This window comes from Pagrus major, chromosome 4 (assembly GCF_040436345.1).
Source record: "Pagrus major chromosome 4, Pma_NU_1.0".
Classification (NCBI taxonomy): Eukaryota; Metazoa; Chordata; class Actinopteri; order Spariformes; family Sparidae; genus Pagrus; species Pagrus major.
In genome coordinates this window covers 37847964-37868543 of record NC_133218.1, presented here as the reverse complement: position 1 = coordinate 37868543, position 20580 = coordinate 37847964, and the positions used below count along the sequence as shown (strand labels likewise).

General features: G+C 40.5%; 1 protein-coding gene across 1 annotated transcript in view; it reads right to left on the bottom strand.

Moving 5' to 3' along the window:
* Nucleotides 1-1148: 1148 nt before the first annotated feature.
* Nucleotides 1149-20580, bottom strand: part of LOC140995138 (E3 ubiquitin-protein ligase SMURF2-like) — a 69910-nt gene continuing 50478 nt past the window's right edge. The window contains exons 12-20 of the mRNA XM_073465076.1: nt 9062-9275; nt 7407-7510; nt 6888-7002; nt 6454-6632; nt 5451-5588; nt 5144-5264; nt 4816-5017; nt 4507-4582; nt 1149-4410 (exon numbers count right to left, since the gene is read on the bottom strand). Of these exons, the coding sequence (XP_073321177.1) occupies nt 4311-4410; nt 4507-4582; nt 4816-5017; nt 5144-5264; nt 5451-5588; nt 6454-6632; nt 6888-7002; nt 7407-7510; nt 9062-9275 (1249 nt within the window). The 3' untranslated portion in view covers nt 1149-4310. The remainder of the gene's footprint in view (nt 4411-4506; nt 4583-4815; nt 5018-5143; nt 5265-5450; nt 5589-6453; nt 6633-6887; nt 7003-7406; nt 7511-9061; nt 9276-20580) is intronic.

The window sequence follows — 20580 nt, the reverse complement described above, 5'->3', positions numbered from 1 at the left end:
GTTTATAAGAAATAAAGTCAACTTTCCCCGCAGTTTTTTCCCCAAGCACTGTGACGTTATCCCGGGCCGGGGTTTAGTCTGGTGCTGCCCGGTCGGCCGGCTGACTGTCAGCTCGCTTCACTCGCCTGGACATCCTCCGATGGGGGCTTGTTTAGTTTCTGTTCTGACGGCACAGAAGTCACTGAGAGCCCATTTCAGAAATGCTATGCCTTCAATCTTCAGTATTCACCATTTAAATGAGAATGTCTTGTATCTAAAATATGTTGAATTAAGGCTAAAAACAAAGGCTTAACTGAGGCTCGTTCTTCTCCTGTGTTCAGTTTTTTGACTCCTCCCGCCCACCGTAAGTCAGAACGAGTGGTGGATGGTGGAATACAGTATCTGTATGGGGATGTCTTTATGTATTTGATACATAAAGACATCCCCATACAGATACTGTATTCCACCATAATGATATCAGTGACTACTGTACTTTTAACCTCACCATCATTGTTACTACGTACTTAATGCAAATAAAAGCTATTACAACCTTTTAAAATGTGTTCAAATATGCAGAAAACAGTAACTAGTGTCTTGACACCCCATCTACTATGCAGTGTTTTAAAAAGTACACAAAAGTTCAGATATTGTGTCAAAATATTACTTTGTCTCTGATGCAGCATGTTATCTGAAGAGTAACTAGTAACTAAAGTTATCATATAAATGTAGTGGAGTAAAAAGTACAAGAATTGCCTCCAAAATGTAGTGTACACTGGCAGAAAATGGAAATATTCAAGTAAAGTACAAGTATACGTAAGTATACTTACATAAATGTACTTAGTTACAATACATTGTTGCCACTATGTAATGTATCAGAAAACATTTTTCAAATTTTGCTGACAATACTTCTGTATTCACAGAACCTTTAGGCTACTTGTAATATAAAATATTTTAAAATATATTAGTGCTTAAAAATGTAACCATTTCCTGAGGCAGTTTCATATTAATGATAAGCTTGGTAGATGCAATGTCATTTCCAATTTCAGTAATGAATAATTCAGAAAACTTGAAGGAATATGAAGTTTACCAAATAAAAATAGTGAACTGTCCAATGTTTTCCCCTTTTTTCTTCAAACTTTTATCAGTAAAAAAAGACAGTAACACACACATTTCTATAAAACATAATGCTGTGAGGTCCAAACAGCATAGTTTTATTGCTCAGCTTTCTGCAAGGGTACAAGAAGTGTATTACTTTGCTTCTTTATTTGTCCTTATGTACAGGTGTCAGTTACAAGCTCACAGAGCAGCTGATGTGAAAAACTATGAACACATATACTGTAATAATAAATACAAAAACAGATAGGAAATCAAAAGAAATAAAACACGGTGCAGTTAAAAAAAAGAATTTTTTTTCTGTTTTGTACTGAATTCAATCAAAAGTCATTGACGCACACGCACACACACACACTTGCACATAAACCTGTAAATTTAAAAGTGTGGGGAGAGAAACATTACAAAGCTTGTGGTTTTAAACCAATTAACCCATCATCAATTTGACCACTGGCTCTCAATCAATTCAATTAGATTCATCATATCAGGAGACAAAAATCTCCTTATATCACAGACGTTCTAAGCTTGAAAAAAAAAAAAAAAAAAGAACAATAACCTGTAAAATTGTCGAGGATGTCGGACCAATTTGGCTGCTTAAGCGGGGAGAAGTGTGATTTCCCCTCGTCTGGAAGCACTCAACCCAAACAACTTTTGCACTGAAGACTGAACCAGCCAGAAAACTTGGTGCCAACAAAAAGTAGCAAAGAGCAGAAGTGGACTGTGTGCACTGGACAAACATACATGTGTGCATATCAAGAACATGTGTGTGTATATATTTATATATATGTTATCTACATTAAAAAAAATCAGTCCATTAACTATTTGGTAAATAGAAGGAAGTGTCTGATTATAACTTGGAGCCCAAGTATGCATAACGTGTGCAAAAAAACTTGTAATGCATCTATTTTCCTGCCTCTGAGTCACGTTATTAAAGGTAAAAATCAAATAAATTCTCTGTAACTGTACAAAGACGACAACTTACATGTGATCTGTTTTGTTTTATCTGATGATGACCACAAAATTAAAATAAAAAACTCAAGCTTTGCGAGTACCAGCTAACAAACTGTTCATGGTTACAAATAAATGCAGGCAGCATACATTAAAAAAAGAACATTTAACTGATTTTTTCCAAGTCAAAAACATTTTCTAAGAATAATAATTATGCAAATAAATAGGCTTTATTTCTTGAGCATCCATTCATGCAGAGGGTTTTCTTTGGATGGAGGTGGTCCTCACTGTTGCCTCGCTGGTTTTCTTTAGCAACTTTTCATTTTGATTGATCATTTTCAGTGTGTAGCACCCAGGAGTTCAGCAGCAGTCAACCCCGAACATTTGCACTTCTGAGGATTTGAGGCATCAACCAGCATTCAGACCTCCAGAGAAGCAAATATGGCCATTCATGTTCTCCTATGAAGGTACTTGTGTGTTAATACTTGAAAGTGATCAACCAAAAGAAAACTGCTTTTTTTTTTACAGTCTATCATGGGTTTAAAAACAGGGCATCTGAAATATAGTTTCCATTAAAACCAGTTTTACCCCTCCTCACACACTAGCCTAATAAATGTAAAATTAAAAAAACAAACAACAAAAAAAAAACAAAGGACAACTTCACCTGAGAATGCAAAGAGGTCTGTGACAGACACCAACATGCTTGCATTTGAATTGAACAGAAAGAAGAAGCAACAATATACAAAATAGCTATGTATTTGTACATATATACTCAAAAATTACAGGTGTATAGATACTTTTTACTCTGTATATTTCTAATGTAGTCGTATAGCAAATGAAACATGATATATTTTTAATCTAATGTGAAGAAAGCACTCCAGCCATCACTGCTCAGTTTGTAAAGTGCTCAAAAGTGACAAGATGGAGAGAAAGAAAAACGTCTGCCTTTTTAAACTGATGATGTCACTGAAAACTTTGAATCACTTTTTTTTTTTTTTTCTTCTCTAAATCAAGCCTGGTCCCATGGACAGCTGTGCCCTTTTCACATATAATCTGATAGGAAGTGTGCCGGGTTAGGTGAAATAAAAAAAATTCAAAAACGTGCACACTTTTTAACTGCTGGAGGCAAATCTGTCAACGAGAGAAAACGAACCAAGCTCAAATAGTGAGGTTCAATCAGCTCTGCAGCTTAAAACACAGGACGCTGTGGTAGTAGAGGTGACGGGGAATTAATCTACAACATGTCTACCTTCCTCACATACAGGTGCACAATTTTATACACATGCAGAAACACACAGACACACACACACGTTTACAAGAGCTGTGGTCACACTGCAGTGATTGAAGGGAAAAAATAAGATTCTTCTCATCCAGAGTCCGTCCCTCATCTTCAAACGATCCACCACAAGCTCGACTCCACAAACGCCACAAAACATCAGACCCACATCCAGGTCAGTCTGTACGAGTTCCATTTCAAAATCAGATATTCACTAATTGAAATTACACGGTTTTACAGTTACTTAATGACTGCTAGGAAGCAATTAAACTAACCGCAGAGGATTGTTGTAAAAACTCAAGATTTTCTAAATGAGAATACACAGCATTTTGGAATGAAACCCTTCAAATATCGACATATTACACACTGAGGTAGGATGGATTTGTGGCGCTCCTACAGGATGAAGCACACCAACTCTGCAGCCATGAGGACTGGAAGGTGTATTGTTTGAGGTTAAGATTGCTACTAAGGGCAAGAAATGGCTACCTGCAGTGTAAAAGCTTCAGTAGCATGACAAGGATCATTTCAATCAGTTTAAATTACAAAACAAAACAGTGACTCACTGTTCTCAAATGTCTAGGGAGAGTTTTTTTCAATTTTTTTTAAAGAAACACTTTTGAAAGATGTTGATCTGGAAGTTGATTAAGCTGCATCCTGATTTGATTGGATTTTAGGCAGGTTCCGTTTCTGAATGCAAACTCACAATGCTGCAGCTCTCTTTGCTCTCCTTATTTCACACAAACTACACCAAAAAAAACCAGCATAAAAATGAATAGAAAATCGATAACAGGATGACTCTCTAGCAGCTGTTCAGACAGATTTCGATAAGGGAAGAATGTGGAGAGCGGTGAGAGAAGAGGAAGACTGCAGGCTGGTCGAAGGCTCGTATCAGGCTCTGAGTGAGCCTGTCGCACGTCGCAGTCACAATAATAGTCTATCAAGAGTCCTGCACACAGTTACACATGTTCACACACAAACACACACTCCGACGTGTCTCTCATTCCACTGCGAAGCCGCAGGTCTCCTCGATCGCCGTCAGCAGCTTGTCGTAGAGCTTGTCGTAGCTCTCGTAGGGCGGAATGTCAATCCGATTGAAGCTGAAGGGGAGACAAAGAGTTCACATGAGTAAAGATATAATATGGTTTTTCATTATCATTATAAAGATTGGGTCTGCAGGTGCATTTGACACACACCAGGTATGGGCTTTGGGCAGGTTGTTGGTGTTAGCATCAATCTGATGAATGGTGAAGAGTCTGGGCCCAGCAGCACCTGCAGTCAAAACACAAACAGTATCCATCAGCTGCAGTTCAGCATCAAATTCCACTGTGAAGTTACTCATTATCACCTCAGCTAATAAAGACCTTAACCCTTTTTTAACTCTCTTCCATAAGCTTTGACCAGACATGTGTTTGTTTATCTGAGGTTTTCTTTCACTGGACTTTAGAAAAAATTAAAATATGCTTCTGGAATTTTGCGTGTTCTAAGATAAATAAAATAAGTACCTTGTAAAGCCTTGAAGCCTTGCAGCGGGACTCTGGATGATCCGGTAACAAACTGCAGAAGCCGGGCCCTCCTCTCCTCATCAAATGACTCCACAGCTTTCCAAAACCACTTGACGATGTTGCTGTCGGGGGTGCAGTGCTTCAGACGGGTGTTGGACTTCCAGTCAGAGATGTCGATCTTTCCCAGTCCACAAACTATCAGCTGTAAGGAGAGAGGGAGACATAAACTTAAATATTAACTTGAATTTTATAAGAAGAGAAGCTGGTCATAGCTGTTACTGTAACTTGATTACTCTTCTTTTGAAATAATATTTTTTCTTTTTTTTACCTCCAGTTCTTTCTCATCGAAGGATTTGAGCAGGTGCTGAGGAATAACCTCATTGAAGCCTTTCTGCAGAGCCAGAAACTGAGCCTCGATGCCATGCAAGAAACGCCAGTTCACATACAACCTGCAGAGAACATGAAGGTGGTAGGAAGAGGAAGAAACACAAAGGGAGTGTTCATCATCACGACAATGAATGAATGGCAAGGCAACATTATGGACTGCCACAGAAAAGTTGTATGAAAACAGTGAAAATATTATACTTATGTGGGCTGAAAATGAGTTTCGTCTCACTCTTTGTGTTTCTCCATACCTGACATACTCCTTCTTGGTGTCCTCTGAGACGGGGATGCTCTTGCCGTTGGGTTTCAGTTCATGTTGGATGATTTCTCCGTAGGCATTGTGCTCCACACAGAAAGTGTGGTCCAGCACGCCAGTGATGTCATTGTCCCTGAAGAGGGGGGAGGGCAGGTTAGAGGGAGAGGGTAGGTAACAACAGGAATCAGCTCAGAGCTGCTTCAGAAAGTATTTCCATTCACTCAGATTTTCTGTCTTTTTCAAGAATTTGGTCCAACAAAACTCAGACAGCAGTGACCTGCTCTCAGCACCTCAGACTTACATATTTAAAGTGTACAGCTGTGATTATTTTTTTTGTTATATTTGGTTTCTTTTAATTGCTGTAATGAACTTTGTGTTCATGAAAAAACAGCATATGTTACACTTAACCTTCACATGGTCATAAATGACTTCAAAGAGATTATTTCCTCACAGACATAATAGTGGACGACATCATCATAAGTAAGAATATTTAGGTCTTATCAAGAGAAGATCCCATCCCCATGTGGAAAACACTCAATCTTCAAAATACACAATCTCTGTGTCACAACATGCAGGAGCATGCCTGAACCAACGAGGATGTTCATTTCAAAGATTAGATGTCATCATCTTTCCTGACAGCAGAGGGCACTTCAGTCATTAGAAAGTTTAAGACAAATTTGTCAAGCTTGTGAGAGTGTCTGAAGTATGTGCACTCTGAACCTTTTTTATGTATGATTTTCTATCTCATCTCCTGATACAATTTACACCTGTAATCAACTGCTTCTTGAAGAAATGTTAAATATTAAGGCATCAGTGAAAGATTTTTACAGCTCAACTGTTAAAATAGGAAAACCTACAGGTTAAGTTATAGAAGACAACATTAAAATTTGATGCTGGGTAACCTCTATTTATACTTGTTTTGACAAGAAAATTGCTTTCAGTGCAGGTAGTGTTTCCTCTAACTTGGGTTGCCGGGAAACAAACAAAAAAAGTCTTACAGGATCCAGACAAGGCTGTTGTGGAGGTCGGGGTCGACTGACTCCATATCGTCCAGCGTGATCGGTTTGCCCAGCAGCTGTTTGTAGAAGGGCAGCGTGAAGCCTCCGTCAATGTAGTGGCCGTGAAACACCGCCATGCCCATGATGCGACCCACAAAGTGGAAGTACGACAGGTGCTCCTGCACATTAAAAGAGGTATTAATATGAAGGCTTTCAGTCATATCATTTTCATATTATGGATACAGATTTGGATTATACAGCTTTAAATTCTAAGTGCCTTGCTCAAGGGAACTTTGACAGTGCCCAGGATGTGAATTGGCACCGCTCCAGCTACCAGTCCACATATGTCAATGCTGGCCAAGTCGTACAGACTGAGCTACTGTTGCCCCTCAATCATCCCAAATGACAATTACAAAAAACAAAATAATTCATACCGGGTTGACAGCAGAGTCGGGGTTAATCTGCAGAGTGTAGATGTCATCTCTAGAATACTGGAACAGGCCGTAGTAAGGGTTCAGCATCTCGTGGGACAGTAGGTATAACCACTCCCTAACACACACGCACACACGCACACACACACACAAACACACACACACACACACACACACACACACACATTGTGAAAAATGTACTACAAATAATGCTCAAACAAGTACAATCGTGCTAACTTCAACCTATCAGATCACTAGTAGAAGAGGGCTACCAGCGGTGCCGCTTAGTAAATTAAAGTCTTGCACAGTCAGTCAGGAGAGGAGCTAAAGTTCTATGTGATACAAGTTGACACATGATCATGTGATCTTGTGAATCCAGCTTCCTCGCAAGGTAGTTTCTTTTAATCATTTTATGTTTTCTTGGTTGGTCCTTTTATGCTGCTCAGTGCTATGTTCTAAAGAGGTCGCTGACATTTTAATCCACAGAAAATCAAACGTGAAACGTCAAATGTGACAAAGTACCTTGCTACCCCACCATAGTCCAGTCCCTCTTCTCCTCTGAATTTGATCATCAGTCTTTTCCAGAGATCCTTTGGACGCATCTTCATCACTTGCCGGTACGACTCCTACAATTCAACACATACACCAAAATGTATTATAATACAGTAAAGAAAACAAGACCAGCTTTAATATCTACAGTATAATTTGAAAGACATCACTATTACCTTTGCTGGATGTGAAAATAGTAAATAACTTTGGAGGGTTCGCTGGTGTCAGGATTGTTATGGGATAAACACACACCTTCAGATATAACTACAAGCCTACAAACATGAAATCTTACAGTTACAATGTTGCTTTAAAAATAATAACTGAGCAATGCATCCTGGTAACACTTGCCTCTCTTGCCTCTCCTCACTGTGTCTCTCCCCTCAGTTACAAATAAACAAATAGTCAGTGTGTTTCCTTTTGACATTACGTAAGAGTCATCTCCATGTCTGTCCTCTTAGAGGAGTCCAAAGACTCAGAGGCTGTGCCACAGTAAACAATATCCTGCCACAGCAACAGCGCTGCTGCATCTGTGAAGCATGACAGAGCTTGGCTACACAGTTGGTTGTAAGATACTATTCAACAAGTTTAAGACGCTCTAAACTAAAGTTATCCAACATGTTGGTGGGCAAAAATATTTGTATGCAAAGTGTCTGAAATATCGAAAACTTGTACACCAAGTGATTTTATTTGTGTTAATCATATTTAAACCTGCGGCACAGAACGCGCCTTGATAGAAAACCAGACTACAGCATTTGTGAGAATGTGCACATTCTCGTGAACACACTGCAGCGCTGGTTCCTGCATGAAAACCTCAAGTGGATCTGCAGGGCTGGTTTTCACACTTAACTTTCCCCTTCCACAGCTGTCACGTCGAAGGAGGATGAAGTCATATTTTTCATTGCTCAACTTGTAGTTATGAAGTTATGTCTGGCCCCGAATACTTGCCACTGCTGCCTTCGCTCCTTTCCTCACCCCTTCTCCCTCCCCTCCCCTCCACATCTCTTTAACTGCTGAAATCATCCAGAAAGAATGCCTCGCCTTGGTAGAACAAATGATTGGGAGAGCAAGAGAAAGAGACAGAGGAGGAGAAGAAAAGTAACAGAGAAATAGTTTTTTTGTGGTGTTTTGAAGGACTTTCTGTTCTGCTTTTCCCTGGAAACCATAAAGCAGTTCTGAGTACTGGTTCTGTGCTGCCCTGGGCCGTTTTCTGGTGCATATCGTAAATGGGGTGAAAAAATGCCAGTAAAATGCAAAGATCTGTGTTTGGTGGGCATTCTGCTATTGTTTCAGGGTTTGCATTTTGTGATGCTTTGAAAGCCAGATGATGAATTTCAAGATCACATTTTCAAGGCATGTTATCGAAATTCACGGTAAATTCCGTGTTTTGCATTAATTTATGTGAAAGCTGTGCTCACATGCCCTTCAACAGCCAACCAAATGTTTCCTTTTATGGTTTAAAGCACATCAGAAATTGTAGGTTAGGGCGTCATGTTTACGGGCATCAAGACTATTTTTCTCGCTGAACATCTGCACTCCTGAAGTGGAGCATTTTGTACAAAAAAAGTTGCATTGTTAACATGTTTGGATGTGAAAGGGTCATCCTCTACTCAGGTTTTTGTTTGTTTTACCTCAAATATCTCCTCGCGGCAGACCTCGATGCGGCAGTGTCCGGCCTGGGGCTGCTGCTGAGAAAGCTCCTGCCGCAGGATCTTTAGCTTCTGCACCAGGTCTCTCTTGTATTTGGGCACCGTCAGGCACTCTGCCTCTTCAGGCAGCTGGGCTGGGGACAGAGGTTGCTGCGGAGCCCCAGGACCACCCTGGTCCTTCAACTGAGGCGGATGACTGGAGGAATGGTGTGGTTGAAGGGGAGGCAGAAGATGAATAGTCAAGGAAGGGAGGGCAAAGAGGGCAGAGGAGAAAGTCATATGTCAGAATGATTCACCTTTCACTGAAACAGGAATAGCAAACAGCTTGTCCTAATTAAACCTTAATTTAACCAGGAAAGAAGTTTTATTGAGATTAAAAATCTGTTTTCAAGAGTCCTGGACAAGACAGGCAGCAGCACAGTTACACAGTTGAAGACATAAAACAAACATAACAATTATAATGAAGACAGATAACAAATTGCTGAGTCATAAACCATAAATCAATACCAGAGATATTGCCTTTTTTTATTCCACTTCCCCGTGAGCCACCAAAGGCTTTATACTACTTTTTGTTTTTTTTAAATATGCAGTAGTACTCTCCCAAGACCTGTAAACAGACTTTAATATGTAAAATTGGTGGAGTTAGTCTTTAACTGTCACATGGTAACAGGGATTTTGTGGTTTTTCTTGTGCACTGCTTTGACTCCAGTGGCAGAAACTGATTTACTCAAAGATAGAAGAAAGAGGGATATGTCCTGTAGGGATTTCCCCTGCCCCTCTATCTCAAATATCCTCTAACCACAATGTTAGAAATTCCCTCTCTTGCCCTCACCCTCTTCTCAAAGCAAAGAGCGCTAAACAGAGCCCTAAGCCCTGAGTAAATCTGATCCAGACCTGTGGACAGGCTGGGCCTTTGACCAGACGTTTGCTAAATATCCCTAGCAGGAATAACAGGGAGAGGGAGATAAACCCTGAATAAGCAGAGAGAAAGAGATACACACAGAGGAAAAGAAAGAGAGAGGGAAAGAAATATACAAAGCAGAGTGGTGTAAGAGTAGCTGGCGCCTCTGGCTAGCTCACAGTTAAGTTGGTGTGCTCTCTTTACCCTCCTCCTTCACACGTTTCTCTTAAAGTCTAAAAATTCAATCATATTAACTCCCCAGAAATCACTTCCTGTCTCAAGTGTAAAGAAGCTGACAGCCAGCAGGTACCCCTGCTGTCTACCAACCACATCTGGAACTTCCACCGTCTGACCACTACAGCTGCCACCCTTCACCCATCCGCATGATACGGATAGCACAGGTACTAGCTGCAAATACGAAGCCTGATGGTTTTCTGACATGTAAAACTGTTCCAACCCATAAACAAACACTTGAATGGCCAAACAGTCCCCTGTAATTCAATGAAGGTTATATTTAAAATCACAAGATGCAGATTTTTATTAGGACCTGCATTTGTTCTCACTCATAGATTCCAGCTGCCTAAATATGCCTGATTTAGATTTTTCATCAAGATCTATGCATTATTCCCTGAGAAAATAAGGGGGGGAAGCTTTCTCTCTCAGTGTTAAAGAAGGTGAGAAAAAATTCCTTGATCCATCTCTTTAGCCAGATCCACACCAAAAGTTAATCAGGTCTATTCTGAGCCAAGATCCATCCTCCATCCAAGATTCGTGAAAATCCGTTCAGTAGTTTTTGTGTAATCCTGCTAACAAACCAACAGACCGACAAATAAACAAATTGAAACGGGTGGAAACATAACCTCCTTGGCAGAGGTTGCAAAAGACAGACAGCACAAAACAAACTCAAATTAACCCAGATTTGGCCTCTCGCCCACCTGCCCCCCCTCCCACATTTCCTTGGGGCAACAAAATAAACTACCTTGACTGACAAATTTAAAAAAAAGATTTAAAAGAAAAAACAAATAGAGAAGAAATAGAGAGGTATTGATCAAATCAAATGTCTATCAAGGTTAGAGAGTTAATACAGGAGAGAAAAGAGAGAAGTGAGTGTGGAAAGGTCAGCCTGGTATTTAGTAAACCTGCCGCCTTTAACAGGGGACACATCAAAGACAGCAATATATGGGAAAAGATCAAGACCTTCAGACAGGGTGTTAAAGAAAAATGATCAAGAAGAGCCAAGCTGTGGGCAGGACAACAAGATTAAATGTGGGAAAGCATGTCTGCCCCACAGTGGGCATAAGAGCTAAATTAAACAACCTATCTCCTGACCTTTAATCCCATTTTACTCTCCAGCCATTCAGGGTCTGTGTATTCTAAAAAAGACTAGACAACGACAAAATATAATCTTGGCAAAGGTAAGCTGTGGTCAGTGTTCAAACTCTGGCCTCCTCCAGCCCTCATTGTGGTGTTGGTGGTGAGATGCCTGGGTGGGCCTCTGAAAAACATAATCCGTCTCTCCCTTCAACAGGACAGCAGCCCTCATTTTACTGTGAGGAGACGCTGAGCCAGCAGAGGCCTTCTTTAAAAGAAGCTACTGTCCTCCACTGGGAGTAAAGTGACGAGGCTGCTGTTGACCACAGAAAGACGGTTCACCAAGAGGCCTGAGCTGGTATATAAAAAGGAAGCAGAGACTATCTGAGGTAGCAGCACGTAGCCACCCACTTATTCAGACACTCGTACAATTGGGTTCTCTGGTTCAGTGGGTTGAATAAGGCCTCATCTATTTGGGCTTTCCAAACTAAACGGGTGCAGTGTTTCGCCAGTCTATCCCTGTATAATCAAGTCCGCTGCTATTTATTTTATTGGCAGGCGCTGGGGCTCCTAGCATGTCAAAGAAAGGGTAAGACTGCAGCGGAGCAGTCCTGAAAACCACTTTAGGAAGGAGGAGGGGAAGAAAAGATGGCCTTAAAACAAAATGGAATGAGTTGCTTTTGGCTGGGAGGATCGAGAACCATATAATAAAGCGTAATTTCAGCGCACTTTTTTTTCCCTTCTCAGAGTACAGTGTAATTAAAAATACGTTTCGACATAGTTCATCTTCTCTGGTTTCCAAACGGGACGAGCTCGGCATATTTTATGGTAAATATAGAAAATACAAGCGCAGCAAAGCTGAAAAATCTGCCGGAGCCAAACGAGAGAGATGGTTCCTATTGCTGTGACAGCTTGGGTGAAATACGACGATTGTGGAGAAATATAAACTTTCAAATTCAATATAAGAGCCAGTGGATTTTATTATTGTTATTTCAAGGTGGAAGGAGCGAGAGGAAAAGAAACCAGAGAAGTGGAGAAATGAAGGAGTGAACATTTCCAGAACTGGGTCACCTGCGCATGAACCTGCAGAGTCATGATAGGCCTCCATCCTCTCTGTGTGTTTACACGGAGGCAGACGGGGTGAGAGAGTGCACGCACTAGAGTGCAAAGGCTGCATGTTTGTGTGTGTAAGAGAAAGTGTTTCTTTTCAAGGCAGCTGGCACAGGTGGGCTGAAATTAGTGTTGAGTAGGTGTAGTGGTGTTAAAGCCACACCAGCCACCCCAACACACCCACTCTGCCCCCCACCCAGCCCCAGAGAATCAAAGGACCCTTTATGAGTCGATCCGGCCCGAGTATCAGCTGGTGCTCTGCTCTTTTACACATGCAGGAAAGGACAGAGAGGTCGGCCAAACTCTGCCGCCGACTGTAGAGAACGCAGAGTCGAAGTGTGTGCATGGTTGAACAAAATTCTGTTCTTGGATAATATGTATGTGTTTCGCCAGAAAATGTGTGACCTCTTATATCCCTCCCACCTACCAAGCTGCCACATCTGCACACTTCTGGTTTCAAAAATACAGGCAGCAGACAGACTGCAGTGGTGAGACAAAAATATGTTGCACTTGACGAGACTTTCTGAAAATAACGAATGAAAGTAGGGCTGCAAAGAATGTCTCATATTTTCTGCCTAGGGGTCTCTCAATCAAAACAATTACAATCGAAAGACGTAGTTTGATGATGATTAATTGCTTTCTTGATTGTTGAAAAAACATCATTGATGATGAAAATCTATTTGGAGGTTATGGCGACAGGCAACCCTAATAACCTCATCTTGAGGAAACTTATAGATTTCTGGGCTCAAACATTGTTGGGAACATTTGGGATAACATAAGAACAAAACTTGACAAAATATTCAACAAAGGTCTAGTCGTTTTTAGACACTTAAATATGAAATGTCACATATATATCTCAGTATTTTTTTAATAGTATCAGAGATGAAACAGATTTGTTTTGCTATTGTGGCTATAAAAATGTAATTTATGGTGCTGTTAGACCATGCTGTAAATGCAGGTTAATGGAAAATGTCCATTGAATTTAGTGAAAATGTTGTATTGCAAGGCTGAATGCCAAAAATATGGCTTAAAGCAGAATATTTTGTTTGATAAAAACATGTTGTGAATTTCTGTTATGGTAACATCCATCTTGCTTCGACGCATTCATATGTTGATGAATGAAGCTTTGAACTATTCAGAACAGCCCTGAATAAAAGCTTTGTAAAATGTTGTCCTGTAAAACCCCTCGTTGTGATATTACAACGTTACCTTTAGCCATCCTAAAAAACAATCTGTTATACTTTATCTTCTTTTTTACCACATTTACATAGTCATTGGGTCCTATTGTTCAGTCTCACAATGCTATTGGATAGTACATTTGTTTATAAGTCCCGCCTAATGGCCATGAACTCACACAACCTCTCAAGGTTTCCTTCGAACAACATCTCTTTGTTTCATTGGACTGGATTCATCAGATTCAAGTAAGTAAAATGTCTTTTAAATTTTTGTTGTTGTTATTACAATGTCTAGAACATTTTCATATGTAGTTATTGTGGTATAGATTCATCAAATTTCATTTAGAGCTTGTTATATATTTGTTGCAATTCTACAACACTGGGTGAGTGTGGTAGTCAAAATAGCAGGCTTGTTGCAGTGGACACAAACAGGTTGTATTCCCTCCACTACACCACTGCCTGAAACAGAGTATTTTCATATACATGGACAGTATACATACTACCCTTGTGTTGTGTTCTGGTCAAATTTGACTGATTTAAAAGTTTTATCTCTAAAAAATGTAGTTAATTTGATCAGACTGACCTAAAATTCCATGACTGTCCACAAAGAGGATATCAACAGACAATTCAGTTCTGGGAAAGGTGAAAATGTTCCTGAATGTGGGGTGTGGATGTGAGTGCATATGTCTTTTAGCATGATAAGTAGAGAGCATAGGCTAAGCCATTTACATTTACATTTAGGGCATTTAGCAGACGCCTTTTTGTCCAAAGCGACTTACAATGAGCAGACAGTATTGTCGGCCTGGAAAACATTTCTACCCTGAGCACTTGGTCCACCACCCTATCTATTCCTTCAGGTTATGAACTACAATATAAAAAGCATATTTATACATATTAATTAATTTATATTTTATTTTCAGAATGCCACCAGCAAGGAGAGAGCCGCGATGCCGTGTGCAGGATGTGATTGATATCATCCAAATTGGAGAGAGTGAAGTTGAGATGGAACTCGATGACACTGATGAGAGTGATGAAGACTCAGATGAAGATGTCTGTCAACAAGTGGACAAAGAAAACCAACCACCCATGGACTGTCCAGCTGATAATTACGCGGACATCGAGCCACAAACAAACAAACAAACAAACACACCATGCCCCGTGACAGGTATCGCTGGCTGAAAAAAGATTTCATCAGTCCCACACTGATTTTACTGGTCTGGATATCACAGGAGATGACATTTCCCTCCACACACCATTGGAACACTTCCAGAAGTTTGTGTCCGAAGACATGACAAGCTTTCAGACACATGGAACATCTGTAAACACCACTGCAAAGGAAATTGAAAAAATGTTTGGCATGTACCTGAAGATGGGCCTAGTACAAATGGCTGGAACCCGTATGTATTGGGAGACAGACACACCTGTTGCTGATGTGATGCCACACAACAGATTCCAATCCCTGTTGACGTCATTACATTTTGTAAACAACATGACAGTATCTGAGACGGAAAAGAAAGACAAACTATGGAAACTCAGACCATGGCTTGATTCATTCAGAGAGAAATGCCTGCAGGTGGTACCAGAAGAGCACAACTCTGTGGATGAGATGATGATTCCTTTCAAGGGGAAATTCAGCAGCATCAAGCAATATATGCGAGGCAAGCCAAACCCATGGGGATTCAAAGTGTGGGTGAGAACTGGAATCTCTGGCATGATGTGTGACTTCGATGTCTACCAAGGCAGTGTCAACAGAATACGAGCCAAATCTGAACGTGGATTGTCAGGTGATGTTGTGATGAAGCTTGCTTCCACACTTCCAGAAGGTCAGAACTACAACATTTATGCAGACAAATATAAGTTCCCCATCAAATCCCGTCGCTGGTACATGTACATCTTCTGGCACACCATCATCCTCGCTGTGGTCAATGTCTGGCTCCTCTACAAGCAGGACTGCAAAGCTCTCAAGATGTCTAGCAAAGAGACAATGAACAGGAGACAGTTTCAGGCACAGCTAGCATCCTCTCTCATCCTGGTGAACACAACACTCCAAACTCCAAAGAGAGGCTGACCATCTTCAGGCAAAGGGAGCCCAGCAACACAGACAGTGACATCAGGAAGCCCTCTGAATGCTCAGAAGAGACCATCCAAGAGATGTGCACACCTCCCATTGGATGTACGCAAGGACCTAGTTGCGCATTTCCCAGTGAAAACAGGGAGAGGACGCTGCAGACACTGCAATAAAGGATACACCAACACACAGTGCAGCAAGTGTGATGTTCGCCTTTGCTTTTCAGAGGACAAGAACTGTTTTTGGGACTTTCACTACCAATGAAAGTCAGTCATGAAAAGAAAAAAAGGAATGAAGAAGTTGCTAGAAAAAGCTAGATTTTTATCCTGTTTAATGTTTTTTTTAATAAATGACTTCATAAAAATATGACTAATGTGTGATTATTATTAATGTTATATACCTTTATGGGGCTAAGTAAGCAATCAACCCTGCAAATGAACCCTTAGTTGTTCTGAATTGTTGTTCAGACAACGTGAGTACAAATACAGAAATTCTGCTCCCAACTTGCTTCGACGCATTCATATGTTGATGAATGAAGCTTTGAACTATTCAGAACAGCCCTGAATAAAAGCTTTGTAAAATGTTGCCATTACATAAAACAACCAGCTGTACTTTTTGCTCTAATTACAACTATGATATGCGCACTTTCCTATGAAAGATATTGAGTCAGAAATCACACTAAAGCATATGAGAGCAAATAAAGCAGAAGGGATTTGGTAAGAGTGAAAATATTTCTGTATGGATTTAATTTTTTTAACTAGTCAGACCAAGGCCCTGTTCTCTCCTGGTCACTCTTATACAGACAGTCCTTTAATGTACCACATACAGATAGATCTACCCAACTATATATACTGTTTAGACCACTGGCATTTACTGTAACATCAGGTCACATGAGGTTTGACAAAGTGCAGTAGATTAGTCAAATACTGTACATATATAACCCAATCATTCGCATTTAAGTTTCTCTTTCAGTTAAACAAGTTAAACAAACCACACTCCCATAATGTACCAAATATAATATACAGTATAATCATCACTTCTTAAAACATCAATGCAAATGTTGATTTAAATGTCATGAAGAATTATAACTTGGTTGGGAAAATACCTGCTGAAGCCCACTGAACCTAAATCTAGCAGAGACTAAAAATACCTTCAGCAAACACTGATGTAATCTTTCAGACATATACTACGTGCCAGTGCAAGGGAGGGAGTGCAGTATGTGAGAGACAGTGTGGCAGACCACAGTCATGTAGCTGTGTCTGACTGTCTGACAATTCAAGGCCCTCATCAGACTAAGGTCGACGGCAACAGGGCTGTCTGAGCCACATTTAAACCAGGATACGTCCTGGAGGATCAGCAGACTGAGGTGCAAATTGCACACTCAATGTTGTAATGTCAAATCTGCGCCACGCCATCTAATCTATCATACATACCAGCCATCTAAATAGGCATGATCTTTTTCATGAAGATCCATGAATTATTCCCTGAGAAATTAACAAAAGAAAGTTGAAAAAATGCTGAAAAATTTTAAAGAAGGTAACAAAAAAATTCCTGGATCCATCCCTTCATCTGGATCCACGCCAAAAGCTACTGGGCTCTATTCTGGGCTGATACACATCCTCCATCCAAATTTTGTGACAATCCATTCAGTAGTTTTCTGTAATCCTGCTGACCGACCGACCGACCGACCGACCGACCGACCGACCGACCGACCGACCAACCAACCAACCAACCAACCAACGGACACAGGTAAAAACATAACCTGCTCAGCGGACGTCATTAAGTTTTTTTCTGATTTAAACACTATGAGGTTTTGACGAAACTGTATTGACAAAATACAGGCACACACCCACCTAGCTGTCACCCCAAAGCTCAGCACCCAACAGTTTCCTCTGATGAAAACAGACTGTCAGTATTTTTTGGTCATTGGGTTCAGTCTCTCTTCAGGTTGAGGATGACATCGCAGCTTACATTAGGTGATTATTTCAAGTCAACACCTTTCTTTTTTCAGTTTCTCTCCTGACTTAATCAAAGGTAGTTTCTTCCCTGTGGATGTTAATTTTGTTTGACTGACCATCTCTGTTTTCTCCTAATGCCAACTCTTTATTCTTTTGATTTCATTTTGTGTGTCTGCCAGAAAACAAGATAAAGATGCTCCCCAACAGTGCGCTCTCTCTCTGCAGTGTGCATCTCTTTTCCACTGAATCAAAATCAAACACTATCTACACAACTATGTAGATATCTAAAGAAAAACAAAGGTGCATTTTTGCTTTAACTGCACACTCCAACACGAGGTAACAAGCACAGCTGGTCCCGACATGCAACCCCCCTACAACCACCACCTTCAATCTCCCTATAAGGAAACTGCTCAATGCAGTGCTGAATTATAGCATGGTTTTGTGTGTGTGTGTGTGTGTGTGTGTGTGTGTGTGTGTGTGTGTGTGTGTGTGTGTGTGTGTGTGTGTGTGTCAGTATATGGTGGACCTATGTGGATGTTAGGTGAAATATTCTTATATCCTGGCGTTGATAGAAGACAGATGTCCTGACCCTGAGCCAGCAGTGAGGCTGATAACTTTAACAGTTTTTGGAGCACGGCAGAGAGAGGGGAACAGAGGAGAGAGAATGAGTGAGGACAGAGGACAGAGGAGATGACAGGAGGGGGGAGGTTTAGAGATGAGAGGATAAAATTTAATGAATGAGGACAGTAGGAGAGAGGAGAGAAGAAAAAGTAGAAAGTACGGCACTGGTTTGACTGGTTACACAGGCTTATCTTTATATAACGGAGGCTTTATAGACCTGAGGAGAAGCTTTAACAAGTTAACACTTCCATGAAATTATCAGATGTTCAGATCTTCACAGGTTGGGTATGCACATGTGCAGTATGTGTAAACAGATTGTTGTCTCCTCCATGCTTCTCCTGTTTGTGTTTACGGGCCTGCTGTCAGTCACTCTGGGTGTTTAGAGTTGAGCCTCTCACTCAGTAAACAATCTAACATTACGCATGTCTGTGTTGTTCAGACCATTTAGCACACCCAATAAAATTTAGTGATTCAGAGCCAAAGCTGAAGAGAAGCTAACATGGAAGAAACTGTGTTTTCAGAGAACTGTACTGCAATAATCTATTAGTCTAGATTGGTGTAAACTGAAAGATCCTAGACTCGACCAGGAGTTCTCAAACTTTTTCATATCAAGGACCCAAATCATAGATGCACATTAGACCACAGACCCCCAATTTGAGAGGATTTTGTCTTAAGCAATCTCCTCTGGATATGTTTTTTTTATTTTTAGGTTTGAAGATCAAACTCCACTTCTATGTTCCAACTTCCAAAAAATGCGATAAAACTTGACCTACAACTATGGACGTATATTGAGAACTAAATACAGCATCAGAGGCGAGGACCCATTCATTCCTATGAAAGCTGCTCAGAAGAGCATGACATACAGCATCCGGGTATTAAAGCTGCTGTAAGTGATATATTTTTATTAAAATACGTGTTAAATGGCTCTGTATTACAACAGTATTCACTGTTATAGAGTGTTTGGTCAGTAACCCAAGTCTCTCCTCCTCCTGCTCATGCAGTAGAGGAGAAAATATTTTTTTCTGGTATCCCTGCCCACTTCATCCAATCAGGACAGAGAACTCCAAAAAGAGATCCTATGTGCTCATGAACGTGCTGAGAGCTGGATCCGCAATGGCGATTACTGTTTGCCAGAGATAGTACACGTTCATGTGGTGACATAGAGAGGAGGGAGGGGATTGTGAATGGCAAAACAGACAGGAAGTTAGCTAAAATGACAGCAACGCTTACAGCAGCTTTAATTTAGCCTGATTTTACGCATAGTTTCTGCATTGTGAGGCCCATAGAGCATGCAGACCGGAGACTTCTGCCAGCCAAGCCGGCTAACTTAAGGTTCAGCGCTCCGCTAGTTTGAATAGGGGTAAAATGATTTAATCGTGAGGCTCCTCTAGACTTTCCAAATGTTATCGGATCCAATGGATGAAGTTCTGATAGTGAAATGAGTACATTTAGAGGGGGTTGTCACACTAAAAAAAATAAATATTATACACCTGCTTATTTTACAATCTAAGCTTGTGGGGGGAAGCCTTTTTGGGCCTCTGTGCATCACATGACGTAAATATACAGTCAGGCCACTAAATCAAACTGACTTCAAAGCCTGACATTGTTCCAGAGTCTTTGATCTACAACCCACTTGAGGATTTTGAAAACCACTGGACTAGACTATCAAGTCTTTCCCTACTTGATTTCATATCAAAACAGAAGTTTTAGGCAGAAGCCATATTTTCAGTTTTTCGTTATGGTTGTTAAAAACAAGGACGGCAGTCAAAAAACACCAACGTTAACTTAACAGATAATATTTGAGTTTTAGCTCATTAACCTTTAAAGCTGGCCTCTTATACAATAAATAATTAACAAATTGATTTCTTGACCAGATGTCAAATTCTACTTTTCCACTCTTTGAAAAGCAGTTGATTCGGCGGATAGCCAGAATAAAAACTTGCTGTGACACGAACTGTGTTTTAATTTTGTTTTCATTAATCAGCGCGTATCACGGAAAAGCTGCATTAGAAATTAGAGCTTGTTAATTTTGACCTTTTCAAAGTTCTAAAACTTTGTCTGGACTCCCTCAAATCTCTCCTAATAAGGAGCCAGACAAGCAGTTAATGATGCTGACTGGATCACATAGCTGAGCTTCAACTCACAACCAGACGCTGTTCTGACACATATGGATACTATTTGACCAAATGACCAGATGTTGATTTCCCAAACATGTCTATCGTGCCAGCCGCTGTTACTGAGAGAGGTTTTGACTAAGAATTCTTACTAAAAAAAGCAAAGGGGAAAAATCTCCATATCTCTGCATGTTCCTCTTGTTCTAATGATTCCTGCCTCACACACTGGCAGGGGGAAAGTAC